Consider the following 24,537-nt stretch of genomic DNA (forward strand, 5'->3'; position numbering starts at 1 on the left):
GTCGAGTCGTACGTAGCTCTGACGGCCCAAAATTCGCTATGGCTACAGGCTTTCCTGGTTGGGCAGCTGGTCTATTTGGTGCCATGTCTTGTACATGGATGTATTAATTTGGCCTATTTTTAACTTTTTCCCCGACTCTAGACCGACGCGCTGTTTACAAACAAGCCCGCGTTTTCCCACACCACATTTGGGCACTGCGCATGCGCATAAACCAAATTAAAGTGAAGTGAACTTGGAGCGCACGCGCCGCACGGATATGCAGCGCCATCGCAGCGCCATGACGTCAATGCCGCGCTTTGGAGTAAAGTCACCGACAGCATAAGAAAGGTAGGGCGGGCTTGCTACCATTGCGATCTTAATGCGAAAGCATTAACTGTCCCATGGAGCGAAGCCGGCGTTGTCTGTAACCGTCTGTAGCAGCGAAACGGCAGTTAAATTCCCATTGGCCCAAAGCGCAGCAACTCAGATGCTTGTCACGAAAGCTGGCGGGGCGCTTAAAAACAAAGCGGACGCGCCTCAGAAGTAAAACGCAAAGAAAAGGAGGCTCAGGCGCGGCTGTCTTAAGTGTCTTTAGCGTATTTGGTTTTTGATTCGTTCTTCGGCGTTGTTATCGGCTAATGCCACAGTCCCATTGGTCGCTCGGGACAGTCCACACCCTCTGTTCTTAAGCTCTCGTTGACAACAGCATGTAAACTCGCGCTTCTAAGGCAATTTAGACGGGCCACAACAATCGGTTTCTTAGTGTATCGTGCTGCGACTTACTACAGAGATGCAGCCACATGGTGAAAGCAGTGGGTGAAAATATCAAGGGATAAGCGTACCTTGTTCCAAAGAGAAGAAGGAAACTTTTTTTCGGAGTATCTGCCGCGGAATTTACAGAGGACATCATGACCGGGCTCGCTTAGTTAAATCTGCCGCCGACAGATGTTGGTATGGTGGTTATAGGGCTAGGTGTACCGAGCATAACATTGAATACAAGCTACTCTTTCATGGCGACGCTCAGCGCAGAAATTGGCTTTTCACACAAAGACGTAATTAATTATTCGCGTTAATCTACTAAAGTTTGATGTTTCAAGTAAGTCTTAAATGTAAAATATAAGTAAAAAGTATGCAGGGGCGAACGACAGGATGGAGGGGACAGCATCCTTGGTTAGGCAGGAACAATATCTTGCGAGTTGGATGAGCTCTCCGTTGAGGACACGGGAGAAATTACTCACGATGAATTGTTTTTCCAAGTAGAATTTCCAAATCACTGACTGGCGCTGAAGTTATTTGTCCCCCCGTCACAGCACGACTTTCGATTTCTGAAAAAGTTGAGGATCATTGGGCACAAAAATAATGACACTCGCATCGCCGATCGTTGCTGAGAAGTACCAACGAGACTTCATTATTTCGTGACTAGAAATGAGCTATCTACGGGCACGGGGGAGCAATGCAACAGCCTGAGGAAAAGACGCAGAACACAAGTACGCACAAGTGACGTTTATTCCGAATCACGTTCCAGAACGCCTCGTGAAAAATGCGCTGCGGGATAGCCTCCTTTATACTCACAACGCCTGGCAGTTCAATGACGGAGCCATAGAGTGGCCGGTTGCAGATTTGGAGCGCGAGGATATGGTAGCACAGAGCCTCAAAGAGCCATTTTTCCGGGAACCTGGCGCCTGGCCACAGCTTTTGCAGTGGCGAGGAGCCGAAACACACTCGTTCGCTTGGTAGAAGTGTGTTTCGGCGCCTCGCCGCAGCGGGGAGCCAGTCACTTGGATCTCCTCTCATCCGTTGGCTGCCGCTCCACCTTTTCCATTTTGGCGGCCGCTTCTCGCGGCGATCTACCAGGCTTTGTCAGTATATAGGAGGCTATGACTGCGGACGCTACTAGCGCGTGGCGGTTGTTTCGAACAGCCCTTGCATTACACGAAGGCCCTTGCACAGCAGGTCTGATGGGTGCAATTTTGGCTTCGCTGTTAGACACGCCATGCCGCTTTGAGCGAGAATGCACTGGTACCTTGGACTTTTCTCGTAATAACGCGGCGGTGCGTGGAACTCTCCAAGAATGCAGAGGGCTCGGTACACCTACCCCAATAGCCCCCATAATGTCGGAAGCGCCGAGCGTGCCGGCGCCGAACTTAGGAGACGTTTTTGGAAACTTCTCATCTTGCCGGCACGCGTCTCTGCTGGAGCGTTCCACGATTTCGAGATCTGTCGGCGCAAGATTTAACCAGGCGAGTCCGGTCATGATGTCGTCTGCGAATGCCGCGGTAAAGAGTCCGGAACAGGATTTTCTTTTTATTTTTTTTTTTATATTTTGATCAAGGTAAAACTCATCCGTTGATATTTTTACCCCATGCTTTCATCACGTGGTACACCACTTCTATAATAAACCTGTGCGCAAAAAACAAATCGATTTTTGTGTCCCGTTTAAAGTGCGTTAGATTACATGCTGTATAAGTATGCTGGACATTTTCCCCGGTTTATCTATAAATGAATTCGGCTGACTCTTTTCGGTGTTTATTCTTGTTGAAGATATTACCGTATTTCGGTGACCTGCTTTGATCGGACGATAAAAAAAGTGAGTGTCGGTCACAAAATTTTATCAAAAATTAATAATTCTAGTCTCACAAAGGAGGGTTTCGACAAAAGCCCCCACAGGAGCAAACAATCGAATATATCGGTGCTCTTTGGTTTGAGCCAAGTTTTTCATTTTTGACACAAACGGATGTTTAACGGTGTTTTTCGTTTTTTTTTTTTGTACTCTTAACACCGACATCGGTGTTTTTCGGTTAAAACCGGAAAGATTTACACCAGGGGTCTCGACCTCATTTGAGTGCAGGGCCAGATAGCCGATTCCCGAAAAATCGAGGGCCAACCTAAGGTGGGGGGGGGGGGGGGGGGGGGGGGGGGGGGGGGAGTGGGGAGGATTTTTGAGGAGGAACCTCATGCTCCATTTTTTTTCTTTAAACTCGCAGTGTAGTTATTGACATCTTCAGCTTTGATTTGTTTATAGGAATAATTTGGATTCTTGCTTGATGTGACAACGAGATTTAAAATAGCACCACTCTTGCGAGAGCAATCCCACTGCCGTTTTTTGTTCACCAATGCATTCGGAAATTATTCAAGCTATAGATTTATTAAAAAGAGGAGGACATTTCTTCATATGAAAGCGCTTTGTTTCCTGGGGATTCTGGATAGCAGCAGTCTAAAAAAATACTTGTAGTTGAATGGCGATTTTTTCTGAAGGCGAAAATCTCAAGCTCTTAGCTTTTATCTTTCACCATTCCTCTGCTGAGCGAGAGTTTGTGCAGCCAAAGTGTGTCTTTGAGCGAAGTGCTCGCGCTTGAAGCCTAAAAGCGAAATTATGGCACAGGTGACTAACTTGAGAAAACTTAAGGAAGCAAAGTATAAAAGAAGACACAAGGCCAATGAAAACAGAAAGGTTATGCCCGTGTCCCACTAGACCGACAGACAGAAACAAAAGACAGCGACAAGCCTCAAACCCATGCAGCATGCTCGCGATGGTACCTAAGAAGGCATGTAGTCGTTCAGTGCTCGTGAAGTAAGCACGAGCGATTGCAAGCCTGCCAAAGATACCCTCGCGTGCATGGTGCTCGTCTATGAGCATAGCCTCTGTTATTCAACAAAGCCTCTCAAATCACAAAAGACTCTGGTTTGAGGCTTGTCGTTGTCGTTTGTTTCTGTCTGTCGCTCTAGTGGGACACGGGCATAACTGTGTAAATACGTTAGAAGAGCAGAGCTATGTTTCGAGCGGAAATAAATCAGCAACCTGAGATCATTATAGCGCATGCCATTTCTTGCGCTCAAGGCATGGGAACGAGGGCTCACAGCCCGTTGCCCGCGGGCTGCGTCCCAGCGACTCGCGGGCCGCGTGTTTGAGACCCCTGAATTATACACAAAGACACTGTTTATCTACAAGCCCGCGTTTGACCCTAATAGGTGGGCGCACTCCAGGTGCGCAGGATCCCAACGTGGGAGAAATGAATCGTCTGGGCATGCGCAGTGGCGGAATCAGCGCCCCCGCAGAGGCGTGACGTCAGATAGTTGAGCTGGTGTATACGTAGAATAATGTTTGACCGGAACGTCACTTACAGGGACTCACAGAAGTGAAACTCAACGGAGTGCCTCTGGGAGGATGGACCATGGAGGCCGTACCCGTCACCAAAAACAGGGACGTCTCCTACATCTTGCAGCTTCTTCTAGACGCAGTGGGACAAGGGGACGTTCCCGGCTTCTTCCATGGCACCTTCCAACTTCCCCAGGGCGAACCCGCCGATACCTTCCTGGATCCGCGGGGCTGGGGCAAGGGCATCGCGTTCGTGAACGGAATCAACCTGGGCCGGTACTGGGCCACGGTCGGGCCACAGATAACGCTCTACGTGCCTGCGCCTTTCCTATTGGCTTATCCGGAGGACAACAGACTTGTGTTATTGGAGCTGGAAATGGTTCCACGTGATAGCCGTGTGCGGCTGGTGGACACACCGAAACTGGATGCTGATTTCTGATCCTGATCAAAGCGCCCGGGATACAGATGTTCCTCTGTGCTCGAACTCTTGCCCATCATTAAGAAGAAACATTACATTATCCTACCAACACAATAACTCACGTATACCATAAACTCTCTGTTTCTGTTACAGAGGGTAACATAGCAAGTTGAAAACGAAAGATTGCCATGTGTCTCTTTTATTCCTTTAACAGTTGAAAGGGTATTATCAAAAGTACTAGTATAGTGGAATGTGCTCATTCTGGCCACCCGACAGGGAGGTACAAATCTGATGTTGGTTAAACCATGTCCGAGTGAAATGGGAAAAACCGTCGGTGTTGTGTTGAGGCTAACTTTGACCCGCGGTTCACCTAGGATCTAGTGTTTCCGCAAATTCAGGAGACCGCATTAATTTGGTTATCCCAAGTTGTAAAAAAAATGTATGAGTAACTTTGAACACGTTCAGTCAATTAGAGTTTAATAATGTAGTGGAAGCTCGCCTACAGCACGAGCTTTTCAGTCCTCCTAACACTTCAGCCTCTGGTGAGCCTAAGCATGATACACGCCAGCGAGGCCGTGCTGGAGGCGGAGCTTTCAAAGCATTAGCATAATGTACCCGAATGTGGTACGTGAGACGGTCACTAACATTATTTTTATAAACTCTTGTTAGGAAAATGACAGCCAAGCTCCCACACTTCATTGTCACGTTGCACATGGGCACTTTGTTAATCGAATGGCTGAAAAGTTTCGTTCTTAAGTTAGTTTAAGTTGTGTCGATACGATGCGCAGTGTACACTATACGCTATATAGAACAAAATAAATAAATACAAACAGATAAACACGCAACAGAACAGTCGAAGTGATGTCTTTAAAAACAAACATTTAAAGAAGTCAGTGCGTTTATTTAGTGCAAATGAACGAAAAATAGCATACGTGTTAGGTGTCCAAAAAGCGTGCCATACAGCTCAGCTGATACGAGCCGGGACCTGGTCCGTAAAGGTGTCACTTTTGTATGAATGTAGAAAAGTTTGCAATAAATGCATTGGTTCGCTTGGTTACCACATGTCTGTAATTTTCAGTATTCTTTTCTTTGCGGCACAACACGCTCGTCGAACTAAATATAAGATCCTTTCATTTCTCTTTCTCCCTCCCCCACCCTACAAAAAAGAGCGAGTTCTTCACGCATCTGACATGTTTGATGTGTTACGCCTTGTTCACAAATGGCTATGAAAATGGTAGAAAGGAGAAAGGGTTCATTAACTATTCCACGCAAGTGTGTGATAAAAGAATGCAAAACAAGAACGCAAAGACGCCAACAATAAGGATTTCAGTTTTTTTCTTAATGATTTTTATGTGTCATCTAGGTCCAACTGATGTAAAACGTGATAGAACGGTTCGCCCTCTAGATTCTGTGCCTACAGCTCGCTAAAACCTCTCCCATTATGGTTGTGGCGGGGACACTAGTAACAACAATCACAGCGTTGGTTTTGGTCTCGTCAACGTCGGGCGAACCGTCATTTCGAATAGACTACAAGAACAACCGCTTTCTAAAAGACGGAAAACCCTTTCGCTTTGTTTCGGGTGCCCTTCACTACTTCCGAGTACCGCAAGCTTCCTGGAGAGACAGACTGATCAAGATGAAGATGGCCGGACTCAACGCCGTGGACGTGTACGTAGAATGGAGCGGCCACGAACCCGAGCCCGGTCGGTATCTCTTCCACAACGAATACGACCTTGAACTCTTCCTTGAATTTGTGCAAGACCTGGATCTTCTCGTTCTCTTCCGTCCTGGCCCTTACATCTGCGCAGAGAGGGACAACGGTGGTCTGCCCTACTGGCTACTCAGAAAGAATGCGAGCATGGTGTACAGAACTTCAGACCCATCGTTCATGGCAGAGGTGACGAGATGGTTCGACCGTCTGCTTCCCCTGATGAAGCCGTACCTTTACGAATATGGAGGACCGATCATCTTGGTTCAGGTGGAAAACGAGTACGGTGCCTACTTTGCCTGTGACAAGAAGTATATGAGAGACCTCGCGTCCCTTCTTCGGAGGCACCTAGGACACAGCGTGCCCCTGTTCCTTTCTAACCAAGGTGACGAGTCGCACTTTAGGTGCGACAGGGTTAGTGGTATCCTACCCACGGTGAACATGAACGCTCATGTCCCGGTCTGGAAGGCCCAAGAGGTCTTGAGCAGAGTTTATCCTAGGAGAAGAGGACCTCTTGTCATCGCCGAGTACTACACCGGTTGGATGGATTATTGGGGTGGCCGTCACGTATCTGTTAATGACAAGAGAAATGTCAGAACATTCAAGTCATTGATGAACGCTGGAGCTTCGGTGAATTTCTATATGTTTCACGGTGGCACCAATTTCGGTTTTACTAGCGGAAGCTCCCCACCTTGGGTGACCACTAGCTACGACTACGCCGCTCCCTTGTCGGAGGCGGGAGATCCAACGCCATTGTACTTCATGCTGCGAAATGCGACCGCAAAGTACCTCCCTCTACCGCCAGGGGATGTACCGGTTGCCACGCCTAAGTTGAATATCGGTAGATTGTTTCTGTACTGGAGCATATCACTTGTGGATGTGTTGAAGCACTTTGCAGCAGAAGGCACCCTAAAGAACGCTACTTCCCGTCACCCGATGACCTTTGAGGAATTTGGACAAGCGCACGGTTACGTGGTGTACATGACGAGAATCCAAGGCATGTCCAAGTCTCCAGCTATACTGGAAATCAGGGGAATGAAGGACCGGGGATATGTCTCTACGGGGAGAGAATATTCTCTCTTGGGTGAAGGGCACGCGGTGTTATCGGTCCCAATAGAAGCCAACCAAGGAGATGTACTGAGCGTCATTGTGGAGAACATGGGCAGAACGAACTTCGGCAAGAAGAACCACGATCCGAAGGTAAGTAACGCTGATATAGTTCCACTCCAGGTTACTGGCCCACCCGATTTGTTTATGCCATTATAACATTTTGCACGTATAGTATTCGCCTTCAAACGAGAGTACTAGAACAATTGGTACTAGCATGTGTATCTACATGCGACCACTTGCGGATAAAGTACTAAAGTAGTCAATCATTCTACCACAACTCATACAGGGTGTTAGTGTTTACCTCGAACAGACTTTTCATTATAGATGGGTGGGAGTTACACGGGAGGCGTCTTCAGCATGTATTTGTCGGGCTTCGCAGACATTAGATAAAGAAATAACCATCATGATAATTTGGCTAATGTATTAAAATTTATAAGTATTTTTTTAATTATTAGCGGGGAATCGAATTGTTGTTGAGTTCGCGTGACGCCATTTTTCCCGCTGAATCTAGAGAAGAAACTGAATTTCCTAGCTAAATTTAGCTGAGAATTAAATTGGTGTTGTGATCAGTAGTGGGGAATTGAATTGGTGTTGAGGTCGCGTGGCATTAATTTTCCCGCTAAATCTAGTGAATAAATTGAATGTGCCCGCTAAATCAAGCGGATAAACTGAATTTCCCGCTAAATTTAGAGGAAAATTGAATTGGTGTTGGGGTCAAGTGACGTCAGTTTTCCCGCTAGATTTAGCGCGTCTGCGCTGACTCCGACGCCGACGCCACGAAAAACGGAAACGGGCACATAAGAACTGCGCTCTAAAACGTCTGCCCTCTACGCCGGCACTTTGTTGGGACGTAAGAAGTGTTCAGTTCTTGTTTTATTTCGTCGCGTCTAATGTGCGACCCAACCTTCGCAGATAGTCGAATTCGATGTAGTGTTCACAAAATAGAGTAATTTATTCGCGAAAAGTAGCGGTATCTTTGCAGACGTATTTTAGTTACTTTAAAAAAAAAGTACTTAAGTAATTCTTGCAATTACTTAAACAACATGTATCGAGTTACGGTTAAACGTTTTCAAAAAAAGGGAAAGACGTTTACGAATTCCTGTACTGCGAAATTAGCGTGCTGCTTTTGAGGAAAAAGAGGGGAGGGTACGGAGGGGAGGGTATGCCCCTCTTCCTCCTCCTCCTCCTGCTACTCTCCCCTCCTCCTCCCCTCTTTCTCCTCTGTGCCCTCCCCTCCGCCCACCATTTCCCCGCTAAATTTAGGGAGGAAAATGACGTCAAATAACTTAGTGTCACGTCACCTATGAACAAATTCAGCTTCTTCGCGGTAACGACGACAGCGCCACGTGTCGTCGTTACCTACTTCTTTTTGTCCCTGTCTTTCGGCGCTTCCTTCCAGCCAGCTTCTTCGCTTGATTTAGCGGAAAAATTGACGTGAGGTAACCTCAACAGCAATTCATATCCCCGCTAAATTTAGCGGCGAATTGAATTTCTGTTGAAGTCACCTCACGCCAATTTTCACACTAAATCAAGGGGAGAAACTGAATTTGTCCGCTAAATTTAACGGAGAAACAGAATCTCCCCGCTAAATCTAACACAAAAGCTGAATTTCGCCGCTACATTTTGCGGGGAATCGAATTGGTGTTGAGGTCAAGTGATGTCCATTTTCCCGCTATATTCAGCGCGGTTACGCCGACGCCGACGCCGGGAAACCCGCAAACGGCCGCCTAGGAGCTGTGCTCTAAAAGTAACGAGTTACAGTATCGCGATACAAGTATCACGATGCTACCCAAGACTGAAGACTTTGGATGGGGTGCTTGTTTTTGAAACAGAATTCGTCGGAAAAAAATACACTTGAAGCCTGCTTTGTGTGCCGCGTTATCAGACGAATTTTCTAAAACATGAACGAAATATTTCCTAAAAGTTTATAATCAAGTGCGTTGCGGTCGCCATAATGATAACGGATTAAAGGAGCACAAACCACCAGCCTCAGACGTTGGAGCACAACTCCCGCGTGCGTGAAGAGCGACTTTACCATATAACTTCGAATTCTAAGACGGATGAACACACGACTTCGCTATCTACGGGTGCTTATATACAGAAACATAGTCTCCTCTATACTCATGAAGCCTGGCAGTTCGACAACGGAGTCATAGAGGGCCCGGTCGCAGATTTGGAGCGCGAGGATCTGGTAGCACAGAGCATCAAAGAGTCATTTCTCGGGGAACCTAGATGTCAGCGCATAGCTTTTGCAGCGATGAGAACCCAAAACACACTTGTTCACTCGGGAGAAGTGTGTTTCGGCGTCTCGCCGCAGCGGCACGCCAGTCACGTGGCTCTCCTCTCATCCGTTGTCTGCCGCTCCACCTTTTCCATTTCGGTGGCCGCTTCTCGTGGCGATCTGGCAGGCTTTGTCAGTATATAGGGAGTATTCACTGGCGGCCATATCCGTGTGCGCTGCTGCTGAGCGCGTGCTGACGGCGAGCTTCCGCAGTCCTTTTGGTGCGTGCATTTAGCACCATCAAGGTTGCCGGTCTTAGCAGGCTATTAATGTGAGCTCGTTCTGAGCATGCGATCTAAGCTTCCCCCTCAAATATGGCGTCCAGTGAATACCTCCTATTAGCGGCGAGAAGTTATGGTGGCGCCCTCCTACGTTTCCCCCTTGTGACGTCATTACCTTGGAAACAACAAGTTCGATGGTGTTTGTAAATAGCATGGTGGAAGCTTGAAATCATTGCGCTCTCAAAGGAACACTTCCAACACCGTCAAAATTAAAGTTCTTTCATTCCACTTATTTCCGTCGATGATATACCCTTTCCGACGTCATAAGTCAGCGTTCGGCCAATCGTGGAAGGCCGACCACAGCGACGCTTTCGGTCGCGCTCGTCGCCAATAGGAGGCTATGGCAGGAACCCTATGCGCACGAGCGCTTAGGCCTGGAGGCGCGCGACAGCGCCTGAGCACGCGGTCTCCCAACGCCGCTTGAAAGGGTGCCACTTCGCGTCGAGAGCAAACATGTAGAACGTGTGCGCTGACCCGCGCTTATTGTTCCATTCACTGTGAATTTGTATTCCATTAGGCGTACGATAGCGAAAACTACACTCCGGTTTACGCTTTGTATACAACGTTTTCAAAGCTACTGGCGCGAGCGAGCGGATTCATCTACGGTTTCGTTTGCGCTAGAACTAGTGCAAATGATCGGTGAGTTCCAAACCTTACGCTGGCACCAACAGCCTTGACAGGGTTGCACACTAAGTATAAAGCAGAGTATATCGGTGACTACCGCGAATCTGTCTGTTGCATATAGATAAACTTTTGTTATGTTAAAACAAAAAGAAAAAAACACAACAACAACATCAACAACGAAGCCACTCGCTAGCTGAATCGGCAAATAACTCGGCTCAAAATCTCAAGGTTGTGAGCTCAAATCCTGCCGGGGGAATGAAGTCTTTCTATACGATTCCTTATTGGCGTAACGCGTTTGGTGCCTGTTTTCGGTTAACCATGCGTTAGTCCCAACATGCCTTAAATATGCATCAAAATAATAAATATAACACATTTCTTGCGAAAAAAGAAGACAACACTGAGGCAAACAATGCTTTTTTAGATATTCATCGCTGAGTTTAATAGTTGTGAAATCGACACAAAAAAATGATACCAAAACCAGCATTGAAATATACTCGCACGTTTCAGTGCTGTGACGTCGGTAATAGCCGATTCACACGACGGACTGATCCGCGGACGGATTGATCACGTGATGACATGTCCGCGGTTCATCCGTCTCCCAAGCGCATCCACACGAGGGAGACGTCGAGCAGACGTCAGCGAGGACGGACCGATCCTGCTCGCCACCCCACAGTGCCGCGAAACTCCAACAGCGCACCGTGGCACCGTTGTCCAAGAGAGAAATCGACGGTCGCTACCGCGATTAAGAATCGTACGCCGCTGTTGCGCACATATTGAGACAAAACACCGGGGCAGGCTTCGCACCAAGCGCCACTAACTTTACTAACCCAAAGCATGACAGTGACACAGGCATGGTCCTGCTCGAGAAAGCTTCGGCGTAGACACGACGAAGTTCTGGGCTCGCGGAGGGTCGTTTGGAGAGGCCTTCACGCACTCCGCGCTCGTGCTTAACACTTAAGCACACCAGAATCACAAGAGAGGTCTTGCTCGGTGAAATCCTGATCGGACGTACAAGAATTACCGCGGCGTGCTAGACGAGTTTTGACGGGAGCTTCTTGACACGGACCCGGAGGAGTGCCGAAACCTGCGTCGCGTCAGCCAGACAAGTTTCTGGAGTTTCTTTCACTCGTGGAACCAAGAATCGCGCGTCAAAATGAACCAACCAACGCACAAAACACAACGACGCGCCATTTTTCTTTTGAACGCCCTGAAGCGAAAAACCAAGAAAACTAAGGTGCCTTCATGTGCGCTTTGCTTAGGGTGGAGACATCTGGCCATTTTGTCTCACACTTTTATTTTTATTTTTTGTTCAGAAGCGCGTGAAAGAACGTGTCCCTGCACGCGCTCATGGCGCTGACTGTGCTACGGCGACATTTTGTTTTCGTCGATTTCTTTGTATTTTACCCGTGAGCGCGTGCTGTCGGCATCGGGTACTACAAAGGGTGGCATCACCCTAAACAGAAGGACATTGAGGCACCCTAAAGAAAACAATGTACCGTTGCCAGACTAAACGCTTTCGAAGTCAAGCTCCCGCCAAACGTCCGGGAGTGAAAAAGGCACTCGACTTTATCAGTCCGCGCGTCCGCGGACGAGCCGCGGATCGCAAGAATCGGTGACGTGCCGGTCGCGTGATACGCGGACGAAAATCGCGATTCGGTCCGTCGTGTGAATCGGCTATAACAGGCATGCTTGCAGATCGAGCGGGCAGTCTAAAAAAATGGAACAAGCCGAGAATTTGTTTGGTGCAACTTCACAGGCGCTGGAGCAACCTTCCGAGGCATTTACTTGACACCATGAAACTGCCTGTAATCAGGTGAAAACAAATACTCCACACAGTCCAAACAGAGCTTACCTGCCGGCCGCTGGCTTCACCTTTTCGTTATTGCCAGTAAAAACTTTCGGTTTGAAAAACACGATGAGGTGCAAAAGTGTGAATTGTGCAACTTCGAAAAATAAATAAAAAAAATATTTTGGACAAATATTCGGCTAGCTATTTCAGCAAGATCTGTTGCCGAGTTTCATAAATTTTCAGACAAATCAAGGACTACATATAAATCGCGGTGAAAGAAGTGACCCAGTTGTTTTCTATAACGTCGCCACTAGAGAGTTTTAGAATAACGTGCGCAATTTAAGCGCACGCTGGCGTCAAATTTAGCGCTTGTGTTAGCACACGCTATGCAAAAGTGTTTTAAAATAGCGTTTTCTCGCCGCGGCACAAAAGCCCACTCATTTCGCGCTTTTAACGCCCCCAAGAGACAGTAACATTTTTATTTCACGAAAGAGATGCTGTAACTTGAGAACAAAGAAAACGAGTTTCTGATCCAGAGTAACATCTGAGATTTGTTTAAAAAAAAAGAATGAGAATGTCACGGGAGCGGTCGACCGGTCGCGTTCGCTTGCGTCGCCTCGAGAAGAGAGGTATCGTGTACTGACCTTAACAGACTTTACCTTCGCCGAGAGATGTTCGAGCCTCGCAAGCATGAAATTGCCGGCGATCGTTGTCCATCTTACTGGGTCTTCTAAAGGCCCTGTCACACTGCGGAAACAGTCGGAGAACTTTGTCCTTCAACACGAGAGAAACATGTTTTCGGGGACCCTGTCACATCGCGGAAACAGCGACAGTCCGGAAACATGTTGCTGTCGTCCTAAAACCATGTTTCCCAACTTGTTCTCCGACACTCGGGGAACATCCTGTCACACCGGGAAAGCGTGTCGGAAGAACACAAATTGCCTCCTCTCCTGCGCGCTGCCTCTCTCTCTCTCTCTCGCCCTCGTCTGCCAAAGCTACAAGCGCGAGCATGTGGCCCAGAACAGTGCTTGCACTGCACGAGCGCGCGTGCTTGGCAGGGCTGCGGAAAGCCCGGAACTCGCGCTTGTAGCTTTGGCAGACGAGGGCGAGAGAGAGAGAGAGGCAGCGCGCAGGAGAGGAGGCAATTTGTGTTCTTCCGACACGCTTTCCCGGTGTGACAGGATGTTCCCCGAGTGTCGGAGAACAAGTTGGGAAACATGGTTTTAGGACGACAGCAACATGTTTCCGGACTGTTGCTGTTTCCACAATGTGACAGGGTCCCCGAAAACATGTTTTCCTCGTGTTGAAGGACAAAGTTCTCCGACTGTTTCCGCAGTGTGACAGGGCCTAGTAGTCAATTATTGAAGTATTCTCGTGCGACTATTTGTACAGAAAAATATAGATGTTGCCATGTTGCTGGAAAAAAATTTGCTCAGCCACCGAAATGGGCAACACGTGTCGACCGACACAAGTTGTCGAGGTTTCCGTTGCCAAAAGCTGTCACACCGAGACAACATTGTCGCTGTCGTCCATGTTGTGTTGCTGTTTCCTCAATGTGACAGGGTTGTCGGACAACAGAGCCGACAGCCGACATGTTTCCCGACTGTTGAGAAACATGTTTTGTTCATGTTTCCGCCGTGTTTCCTCAATGTGACAGGGCCTTAAAGCCTGGTTCAGACAGTTGCGTTTGACTGCGCTTGACTGCGTTGCGGCAGCGAGAAACCAGGACATTCCTGCTGCTTATATCGCGCGCCAAGATGATTCCTTGAATTGGTTTCCACGCCTCATACGAAGCACAGATGTGCCGGTGTCTCGCTTTCGGTTCTCGACGCAACGCAGTCAAACGCACTCAAACGCAAGTGTCTGAACCGGCCTTAAGCCGAGCGCAATGTCGTCCCGTGTTGAAAAGCGCCGACGCCACGCTCACGACACTCAAAGCGGCATGCAGCCGCGGTTCTGGGAGCCACCATTTTTTAACTATTCTCGTCTTGGACTTCGCAAACTTCTCATCACGAATCCTCTTTGGAAGAGCGCGAAGAGTCCTTGCGTACGCACGCAATCACCGAAAGATAGCGTACGCTAAAATAGCGGACGCAAAGCACAAAACGTGGTTGAGTTGTCGCGCCTCGAGATCGCGCTGCAGGAGGGATAACCTCAGAGATGTTTATACTTAGTTTGGCTGATAGGCGGAGCTTGTTGCCCGCTAGAACCAGTGCACCTCGCGATAACACAAATTGGCGTTACTTTGTATGGTTTACTCCTGAGAAATCGCATAGAGTTCCTATGAGCCAGAGCCACAAAGTGGCGCACGGAAGTAGTTATCCCCCGGTTGTCAGACTACGCTGCTCTGGTTGCCAGGCTGTCAAAATCTCTTTAAGAAGGCCAAACTCTCTCAGTATAAACGGTTCTGGACCATCTCACCTCCTCCCCGCTGTTTTCATCTCATCACTCACTATTGGCGACGTGAGCGATCGAAAGCGTCAATGTGGACCGTGTTCAAAAATTTACTCGATCTTACTCCCGGGTAAGGGTTTCGTACATTGGCGTTCTAAAACCTACCCGCGTCGAGCGTCTTTCAATCTTTGTTGTCCCGTCACACAACCCGCAAGAATAACTCGGATCCATTTGGGTAAAATTTGTGACACGGCCGTGATCGGCCTTGAACAATTGGCCGAATGCTGATTATGACGTCAGCAAAGAATTTGCCACCAACCGAAATAAGGGTATTGTAAAAACTTCAATTTTGATGTTGTTGACGTTGTTGGCAGTGATGGTTTCAGAGCGCTATAGTTTCAAGCTTCCACCATGCTCATGACAAACACCATCGAACTTGTTCTTCGGAAAGTAATGACGTCACGAGAGAGAAACAAAGAAGGGCGCCACCAAAATATCTCGCCGCCAATAGCCCTAAACACAGACTTGTAAAAAATTTAGAAAATATTAAAAAAAAAATTATGTATTGTCATTTAAGAAAAGCTCACACGTCCCGTCCAGGGAATACTCTCCAGCGTCACATTGGACAGGACGGTCCTGATCAACTGGACCATGGTGGGCGTGCCAATAGAAAGCGTGGACAACGTCAAGACGATCGCAAGTCTGGCGGGGCTCAGCCTTCGCACCGGGGTCCCACGCTTCTTCGTCGCATACTTCCATCTCTTCGAGGGAGAGACACCTAAAGACACCTTTTTGGACCCCACCGGCTTCGTGAAGGGAGTGGCTTTCGTGAACGGCATCAACCTGGGCCGTTACTGGCCCGGCAGGGGACCTCAGGTGACTTTGTTCGTGCCCGCGTCGTACCTGCATCCTCATCCACGCGAGAACACTATCATGTTACTCGAGATGGAAGGCACCACCGGCGTCTTCCTCAGCGTGAACCTCGTGAGCGAGCCGAAGTTGGACGGGCCTTTGTAATCTGCTATATTCGTTTCGGTTTAAAAAAAATTTTCTTTGTTTGTTCTCAGTTTCAACACGGTGCTTACTCTTTTATAATGTCAATGCAAATATTGTCCTTCGAAACTCAGTGCCGCAAATAAAAACTACGGCGCCAGTAGCAAGATCGACTCCTACATTCTAAATAATAATCACAAAAAAATATAGATAATCATATGAATGAATAAAAAAAGAAGATTGATTAGAACTTAAAACAAGGAAAGAGTGGGAGAAAGTGCGAGATTGAGGTGGTTTATTTAACATCTCTTATAGACGTTTGCAGGTACGGCCTTTGGGGGCCGGCATATTGCTGCTTGTGTTGGCAAAACGACACACGACAGCAGCAAGACTGCAGTGCCCAAAGGACGTACTTACAAACGCTCATAGTCACTAACAGTTTAATAGGGCACTGACACGTCAAAATATAACTTTTTTATTGTCCGAAACGATTGAAAACGATTCCTAGACATTACCCTCAAAGTCCGAAACTTGGAAATTCAGTATTTGTAAGATAGAAAAACAATTTCCGAATGTTGGATCTGAAGTTTCCTCGTGATTCGCGCTAGTGGAGTGACGTCAAATATTGAGCCGTCCTGCAACTCGAGTTCCTCTCACGTCTCCGGACCACCGCGACCCAAAGGGTCGCGGTGGTCCGGAGACTTGACGTCTTACAAAAATCGCCGGCGTCGCACAAAAACCGGTTTCCTCCGTGACTGCCGCCTATCGCTGCGAGAAGAGGACGCTTGACTTTCGAGTTTAAAGTTCTTTTAGGGCCCTTTCAGCGGTCTCAAACTCTTTGAAACGGTACGAGGTCGAAGAGAACGCACGGTGGACTTAAGTGAGCGACGTGAGGGACCACGTCGCGCCGGTTCTGCGTGAAAAGCTGGGCCGGAGCAGTAACAGCAGAAACTACGGTACACAGACACCAAACCCAGATGTTTTGACGGTGTGACGATTTCCTTTTCAAAGCCAAGAGGTCCTCAGGCACCTAAAAAGGAAAATTTCGTCCGATTTACCGACTCACCGATCATCCTCTGCTATATGCGTCGAGCGTCGCCATGATTTCCGAGGGAGAATAAAAAGCCAGGAGGTGATATCACGCCGGACTCTGATTTTCGGCATTTCAAAAAAGAAGACAGTCGTGCGTTCGCAATTGCGTTAAAAAACATTTTTTTATGAATTCCGTTATCACATATTTTAAAAATGTGGCTTACAAAGCTTCTAAATTTCATATTATTTGACGTCACAAATAAAATAAAGTGACGAGGTGAAGAGCGGGAGAGAAAGATGCCAAAAATAAAAAGACACGCGCGCGCGCATTGAGATTTCTTTTTTTTTTTGCGTTGTAATCTTATTTTGCGTATCTATGACTACAACTTGCATTGTTGCAAAAAACAAAAATTAGAAACAAATAACGACAATTTGGGGTGTCAATGTCCCTTTAAGAAACGCAAGGTGGGGCGAGACCCTAGAACCTTTGCATCGCTCCGCAACAAATCAGATAACGAAGCAAGACACGTGGATTTCGTAAACCACGTAACCCGCTTTTCCAGCTGTCGACTATAAATAACAAGGCCCGAGTGCTAGACCTGCTACGTCATCTACCAGAGACCAGCCTGGAGCGCTCATTGGACACGAGTGCTACACAACCGTTCGGATGGGAGTCGTGCCCAATCAGTGAGGACCGAGCCCTGGTCGAACTCTGACGTCACTGGTGAGAGGCCAAAGCAGGGCACTGATCCGACACGAGTGCTGCGTTACCGCTCCCACTGGGGAGCGTGTCCAATCATTGACGACACAAACTCCAGCCGACCGTTTACGCAACGCTCGTATCAAATCTTTGCCCGCACTCTGGCCTCCTGTAGATGGCGTAGCAAATCCAACACTAGGGCCCCGTCATCTAGATTCAGCAGCAAGAAACTCCAGGCGTGGTGAGTCCCGATCATCCTATACGGCGTGCAATTTCGTCTGCTCCTTGCACACCTCGTGCGTTTGCTTACTCCCAAAGGGGCCCACGTGCCTTTGTTTTCCCCCGACCTCAACCAACACCACCTAGACAGAAGGCCTCCGCATGGTGTCCTCTCCCTCTATAAGAGATCATCAGAGTCGGATCGCGCTGACTCGGCTACTGGGCCCGAGCCCGACCTTCGACGCGCTGATTGGACACGAGCCCCAGCCGAACACTGACGCAGCACTCGTGACCAAGCTCACGCCTCGACTGATCTGACTGTGATGATGCGTGCGGAGGTCTTTTCTCTATGGGTGGTGTGTGTTGCCTCAGCAAAGAATTACGCGAGTTTGGCTGCCTCGTCATCGCTCGTTCTTTACGCGTTCTCTATGCTGCCCTTTGATTGGCTTGTCTCTCTTTGCGTTCAGATGCGAAAAAGACGCATGTTAGAACACTTGCTCGGTGTATTATCGCCACACAGCAAGCGAGATTGTGGCATTAACCAAATAGTCATGCCGAATGACGAATCACAAATCAAGATGCATGACCATAAGAAGGAGCAACGCTCAGCGTTTCTAACGCTTTCAAATACTTATATATATATATATATATATATATATATATATATATATATATATATATATATATATATATAAAGAAAAGAATAAAGATAGGATAGAGAAATAGGATATGTGATCATGTCAAGTTCACACGAATCGTTCACGAGTCACACGAATCGTGCGAGTGTGTTTTGGGCCCCGAGCGATTGTCCCGATCAGAATCCGACCGTTTTCGAGCAGACGCTAGCCGGCCGATCGCTCAGCCCGGCTGCCGAGTGGCCGACTGGCTGCGCCATTCAGCGGTGCCTCGGAAGTGACTCATTGTGTTGTTTATGATATTAGGCATTCCGGCACCTTGTTCTTTGCCAGAGGTGCAAGGTGAAACGAAGAAAAAATGAGAGATCTTCATCCTGCTTCTGTATTGGTGGGAAAATAAGCAATATCGCCTTGAAGCAAGGGTATATAGCAAGCTGGTTTTATATCAGTGTGTGGTTTTATATCAGTACCTGATCTCTGCGTTCTAAATTGTAGCCAGGAAGGTCTTGCAGAAAATTGCAATGATTTTTTATAAACATAAGCAGCAATATTAGGCCTAGTCTTTTTCATAATGATGGTGATGTTTTTGCCTACTCCTTTGAATAACAGCTTTGTCTTCAAAGAAATAACTAGAGAAAAAAAATATTCCTGTCACTAAAGAAATGTCCTCGAACAAAGCCGTAGGGCATGATGAGATATCTGTTAATATACTGAAGGCCAATATCAATATCTTGAGTGAACCATTACAAAAAAAGAATATTTAATCAGTTATTTTTCGGTGGTGTTTTCCCAGATGAATTGAAAGTTGGTAGACTTGTACCTATCTATAAAGGTGATGATCCCAACTCCAATTACATTATTACCCATCATTGATATTTTGTTTGAAAAATTGATAGCTAATAGAATAATAGAATTTATTGAAAAATACCAAATACTGGCATCACAGTACTGGCATACCAAATACTGGCATGGCTTTCGCAAAAATTATTCTACTAACACCGCAGTTCATTCTGTAACCGATATAATAAACCAAGCTCTCGATAAGGGTCAGATTACCATAGGTGTATTTCTCGACATTAAAAAAGCCTTTGTGCGTAGACCACAATATTTTGCTAAACAAACTAGAGAGTTATGGGTTCCGAGGTCCCGCAATTTCGTTCTTCCGTAGTTATTTAGCAAACCGAAAGCAATTTGTAGGCATATTTAACGAAAAGTCAACCCTGAAATACGTGAAGGCTGGAGTGCCACAGGGCTCTGATCTGGGTCCTATTTTCTTTTCTTTATATGTAAATGACTATGCTAATTCAATAGACCGATGTCACCAAGCGAACTGCGCAGGCGCGCGTATTTCGGAAGTGGTGCCGCCGCCATGCTACTTGTAGTCATCCCTTCCCGGCTTCCCGGCTACATACGGCTGCGCGTTCGTACATCATCATAGATTATCATTTGGCACGCCCCGGTATCACCTTGATTCTCTTGCATGTTTTTACTTCATAACATTGTGTTGTTTGTGATGCCTTGCTTTCCTCAGCAAGTGCAGAAAAGCAGTTTCAGTCGTCTTATCGCTTTAGAATCGCTTTGTCGTCTGCTTCGTCGTCGTCTGCTTCTTCGTCTTCGTGAACGCCTGAGCCCACTGCCATTTACGGGTTAATCCCACTGCGGCCGCAGAAAAAACAAAACAAAAAAACAACGGCGCCACTACTCGAGCATTCCGACTCCTCGGACGTCTCAATTACCTTGCAAACAAGTGAACATCTAGTGCAATAGCAAAGAACAAGAAAATTCGAGGGACCATCGGCTCGGTGTTGCACCACGGAACAGCATCAAATGAAATGAAAAGCTGAAATTGGTGGTGCTCAGTCTTGTGCATAACGTTTAATCAGCCATCAAGTAAGAGGAGCTAAATAGACTTTCTCGGTCAGCGATAGTTTTCTAAAGGTTGTTTAATTCTGGTTGACAGCCTGTGCGACAGAGTACAGATGAGCAGCGGGAGAAGCCTGCACACAAAGAACTGATCTACAGAAAGGACATGCCTGACGTGCCGTAATAATTGGCATCTATCAAAAAGAAGCAACCATGCCAGATACCTGAAAGCTTGGGGTGGAAATGATTTTTCGTGCACAGTTTCTATTCAGTTTTATTTTGTTTGCGCAAGATCCGAACGCTAACAGTCGCCCGACGGGGGAAGCTTTTTTCTGCGGTCTCGACTGGTGCTCGTGCAGAATGGATCAGTAACACCAGCCTAATAGTCCACCACAAAATGGATGAGGTTCGTTTGTTACATTTTTGGCGGTAAGTACGAGTTGCACTTCTAAATTGCATTATGTAATCTTTTCGCGTTGGTATGAAAAAAAAAAAAAAAAAATGAAGGCTGCTTCCGAAAAAAAGTTGTTTTTTATCAAGTGGTGCATATCGAGAATCGCTGCTCTTTTTTAGTGATTGTCCTGATCTTTTGAAGCACAGTTGTGCTTGAAACATGTCGTCGCAATAACAGTTATAACCACCACAATACACCCAGTAAGAAGTGTATTAAAAACAGCCTCCGCAAAGCAGTGCGGAGGTCCTATTTAGATAGACCAACGAATAGGCCGCTACGGAGCAAATGGTCAAAGAGATTCCAGCTTACGGAATACTTCGGCACGCTCTATGTCTCCTGCCCTGTAATCTTACATATTTTAGCTGACGTAGAATAATTGGATATAAATTATGAAGCAAATCGCAAAACAAATCGTAAAACGCTATTTTTCCTGCCGCTCTGTCCGGCTCTGTCGACCTTTTTTTGCCATGCTTCTTTCTTGCGGGAAGACATAATATCCGAGGCCTTTTTGCCTGGTGCTGTTATTATAGCTCCGTGGCATACAACATGTGAAGCCACCGATTGAAAACCATGAGCCAACACCTGGCTAAAAGCCTCGTGCTAACCCGAAATTTTCCAAACGCCGGGCGTACAATGCGCGCCGACGCGGTCGGAAAACTGGAGAACTACAGGTACCAGGATGCACCGCGGCAGCGGTGGCGTCGCGCAACTCCTCGTGAGATCGGTCTATTAAACATGCGAAAACAATACTGTATGATGATGACACAGCACTATTAATCGGCTGGAACTCGGTGGCGGAAGCCGAAACTCTTGCGAATGAAGATCTTGCGAGAACATTTAGGCGGTTCAACGCCAATAAATTAGTTCTAAACATTAAGAAGACTGAATTCATTATTTTTTCTTCACGTCAAAAGCAATCATCTAACGTGTGTAACCGGCAGGTGAGTTACAAAACTCTCTGCCAGGTTGACAAATATAAATACTTAGATGTAACATTGTACTCATCAATGCATTGAGCACATCACATATAGAAGCAGTCTGCAAGAAGCTATCTTTTGGATGCTTTACACTGATCCAAGCACGAAAACACTATAACAAAGCAACACTGCGCCTAATTTACTTTAGCATTTTCCACCCGCATTTAACCTACTGTGTGAAGGCATGGGGATACACTTATATATCGTACTGCACACCTATTATTGTATTACAGAAAAGGGCCATTCGCATAATAGCATCAGAACCGAGGACTTTGCCAATTTTTAAAGAACTTAACATCATGCGCTTTATTCAAGCTAGAGATTACAAACTTGCAATACTGGCCAAAAGGGTAAAATATATGAACACTCCGTACGACTCTTCTATTCTGATTTTTTCTAATAGAAATACAAGGCATGCTAAGAATAGTAACCTTAACTTGCCTAAAATATCTAACACATATGGACGTCGAAGCCTTCCCTTTATCGGTGCAAAAGTATGGAATAGTCAGCCATACTCAATGTAATGTCTGACACAAAATGAACAATCGATAAAAACCTATATAATGTCTGACATTTATAGTTCACCTAGCTGAATGTTTGTTCGTTCTGTTGAACATAATGTGTATTCATGTAGTTTCTTGACTCCCTGTACAGGTCCAAAGTCTTATACATTTGTTTTTTTTCGCAAGTTTGCTTTTATATCATATTTTAGCACTCTTGCATTTTTTAACGTATTTTTCGAATCGTCCCTGACTTGGATTGAAAAAAAAGCACTTTTTTGTATGGATCCAAAACTAGCCTTGTGGCTATGGATCCAGATGCCATTCACAGCATTTGTACATGTATATGAAATTTGCAAAATAAAAACCTTCTCCAAAAAACAAACAAACACAAATTGTGCTACAGAAAAGGGCGACTCGAAAAGGTGGACACGACAGCTATTTGTGTTCCACGATGTTCGCGGGAGCATCCAGATACAAGAGGCGAGACGAAAAGGTAAAAGCAAAATCCGTTTACCTTCTGGAGATATATATAGCCTTGGTTTTTTCTTCTTCATGCTTGAATCTTAAAATATACATTTATATTTATTGGCTTAATACATCCTCTTTATAAATGCGAGAAAGTAAGTTACAGTCAAACGACAAAAAAAAACAAACAATAAAGCAATGCAGCGAAAAGGAGTCATTTGCAAAAAAAAAAAAAACGAAAAAAAAAACAAGCAAGCCTGTCGTGGACCAAAGAAACTACGATTCATCTCGCCTTCACGAAAAAGATAGTGTCTACTACTACAAAATGGAAGTATTTTGACAAAAAGGGCAAATCGAGAAATTCTTAACTATTTTTCCATCCAGGAGCAAAAGGTGAGTTACCGGGAGGGCACAAAGCAACGTTGCCCACGGGTTACATGTTATGTTAGATCGCAGTAGCCATTTACGTACTTTCAAACATGTCAAAATTACAACTATTGGAAAGGTTAAAAGAAATACTTTTGCAAAAAAAAAAAACGAAAAAAAAAACAACAAGCAAGCCTGTTGTGGACCAAAGAAACTACGATTCATCTCGCCTTCACGAAAAAGATAGTGACTACTACTACAAAATGGAAGTATTTTGACAAAAGGGGCAAATCGAGAAATTCTTAACTATTTTTCCATCCAGGAGCAAAAGGTGAGTTACCAGGAGGGCACAAAGCAGCGTTGCTCACGGGTTACATGTTATGTTAGATCGCAGTAGCCATTTACGTACTTTCAAACATGTCAAAATTACAGCTATTGGAAAGGTTAAAAGAAATACTTTTGCAAAAAAAAAAAAAAAACACAGGAAAAGAAATTTACCTTTTCTACTCAACGCTTGAATACATTGTTTCATGTTCTTTTCCCGGTAGGTTCGTAGTGCCAATATTTATCCTGCGCATGCGTTGTGGTTGAAAACCTCGAAGCTGGACATTGAGGAAAATTTCCGTCATCAATGGCATCTACCAATCCATCCATCGAATAAAGTAAAACGAATAAAAAGAAAAAAAAAAAAAGGATGAGCTTGTAAGAATAGCGGATTTTGCCTTTCGTTCTTTACGAAATGCTTATCACCTTTTCTAGAGAGCCTGCATTACGAATAGTTTCCAACGGCTCGATCGGAGTCCCGTGGTTTATAGACCGGGTTTGTAATACGAGCTGTCAGGAGTTGCCGAAAGCGTTCGTCGTTAGCGGACGCCTCCTCCGCTTTTCCGCTTCCTTTCCTCCTTGCCACGCGCGCGGGGACGTCAGGAGGTTGAGCTCTGACTGGAGTGATTCGTGGGTAGACGCTACGATACTTGTCTTTGTCTCCACCATAGCCTCCGATATACTGACAAAGCCTGGCAGATCGCCGTGAGAAGCGGCCACCGAAATGTAAAAGGTGGAGCGGCAGACAACAGATGAGAGGATAGCAACGTGACTGCTGCCCCGCTGCGGCGAGACGCCGAAACACACTTCTCCCGAGCGAACAAGTGTGGTTCGGACGCTCGCCGCTGACGTCCTGGTTCCCCGAGAAATGGCTCTTTGATGCTCTGCACTACCAGATCCTCGCTCTTTAAATTTGCTACCTGGCACTCTATGGCTCCGTCGTCGAACTGCCAGGTTTTGTGAGTATAGAGGAGGCTATGCCGCGACTTATCGCAAGCTCTGATCTAGGGACTTTACTTCCTTCAAGTGAAAAGACGGTGAGAGTGCAGGCGAGCTGGTGGTAGCTAATCATGTCGTATTACACCTGAGACTGCGGTGGAAGAAATCGGAAGAACTTTCAGTAGAAGGAACAGACACAGAGAACGTCTCAAACTCAGCTAACTGGTTTATTTCTCAAACAGCCTTTAAGTACCCACGGAACTTTTTCCCAACCACACTCTACAGATAAACTCCTTTGTTGCAGACATTTCGAACCGGATGGAACACATGTCTGGGTACGTCGCCACGGTTTAGAGGCCACCTGTGTTTTTTTTTGTTTTTTTTTGT

General features: G+C 46.3%; 2 protein-coding genes across 2 annotated transcripts in view; both read left to right on the forward strand.

Moving 5' to 3' along the window:
- The window catches only part of LOC8032282 (beta-galactosidase 8-like), a 36,542-nt gene extending 31,040 nt beyond the window's left edge, over positions 1 to 5,502 (forward strand). Inside the window, exon 2 of the mRNA XM_040210982.1 lies at positions 4,104 to 5,502. Within this exon, the coding sequence (XP_040066916.1) occupies positions 4,152 to 4,514 (363 nt within the window). The 5' untranslated portion in view covers positions 4,104 to 4,151 and the 3' untranslated portion in view covers positions 4,515 to 5,502. The remainder of the gene's footprint in view (positions 1 to 4,103) is intronic.
- Positions 5,503 to 5,934: 432 nt separating this feature from the next.
- LOC8032283 (beta-galactosidase-like) lies at positions 5,935 to 15,697 on the forward strand. Its single transcript, XM_040210985.1, has 2 exons — positions 5,935 to 7,401; positions 15,281 to 15,697. The coding sequence occupies exons 1-2, from the start codon at positions 5,935 to 5,937 to the stop codon at positions 15,695 to 15,697; spliced, it is 1,884 nt and encodes a 627-aa protein (XP_040066919.1).
- Positions 15,698 to 24,537: the final 8,840 nt, after the last annotated feature.

The sequence above is a fragment of the Ixodes scapularis genome, unplaced genomic scaffold (genome assembly GCF_016920785.2).
Source record: "Ixodes scapularis isolate PalLabHiFi unplaced genomic scaffold, ASM1692078v2 PGA_scaffold12__126_contigs__length_90152505, whole genome shotgun sequence".
Classification (NCBI taxonomy): Eukaryota; Metazoa; Arthropoda; class Arachnida; order Ixodida; family Ixodidae; genus Ixodes; species Ixodes scapularis.

Coding starts and splice junctions, on each gene's coding strand:
- LOC8032283 (XM_040210985.1), top strand. CDS start 5,935: ATGGTTGTGGCGGGGACACTAGTAACAACAATCACAGCGTTGGTTTTG. Junction 7,402..15,280: donor AGAAGAACCACGATCCGAAG/GTAAGTAACGCT, acceptor CGTCCCGTCCAG/GGAATACTCTCCAGCGTCAC.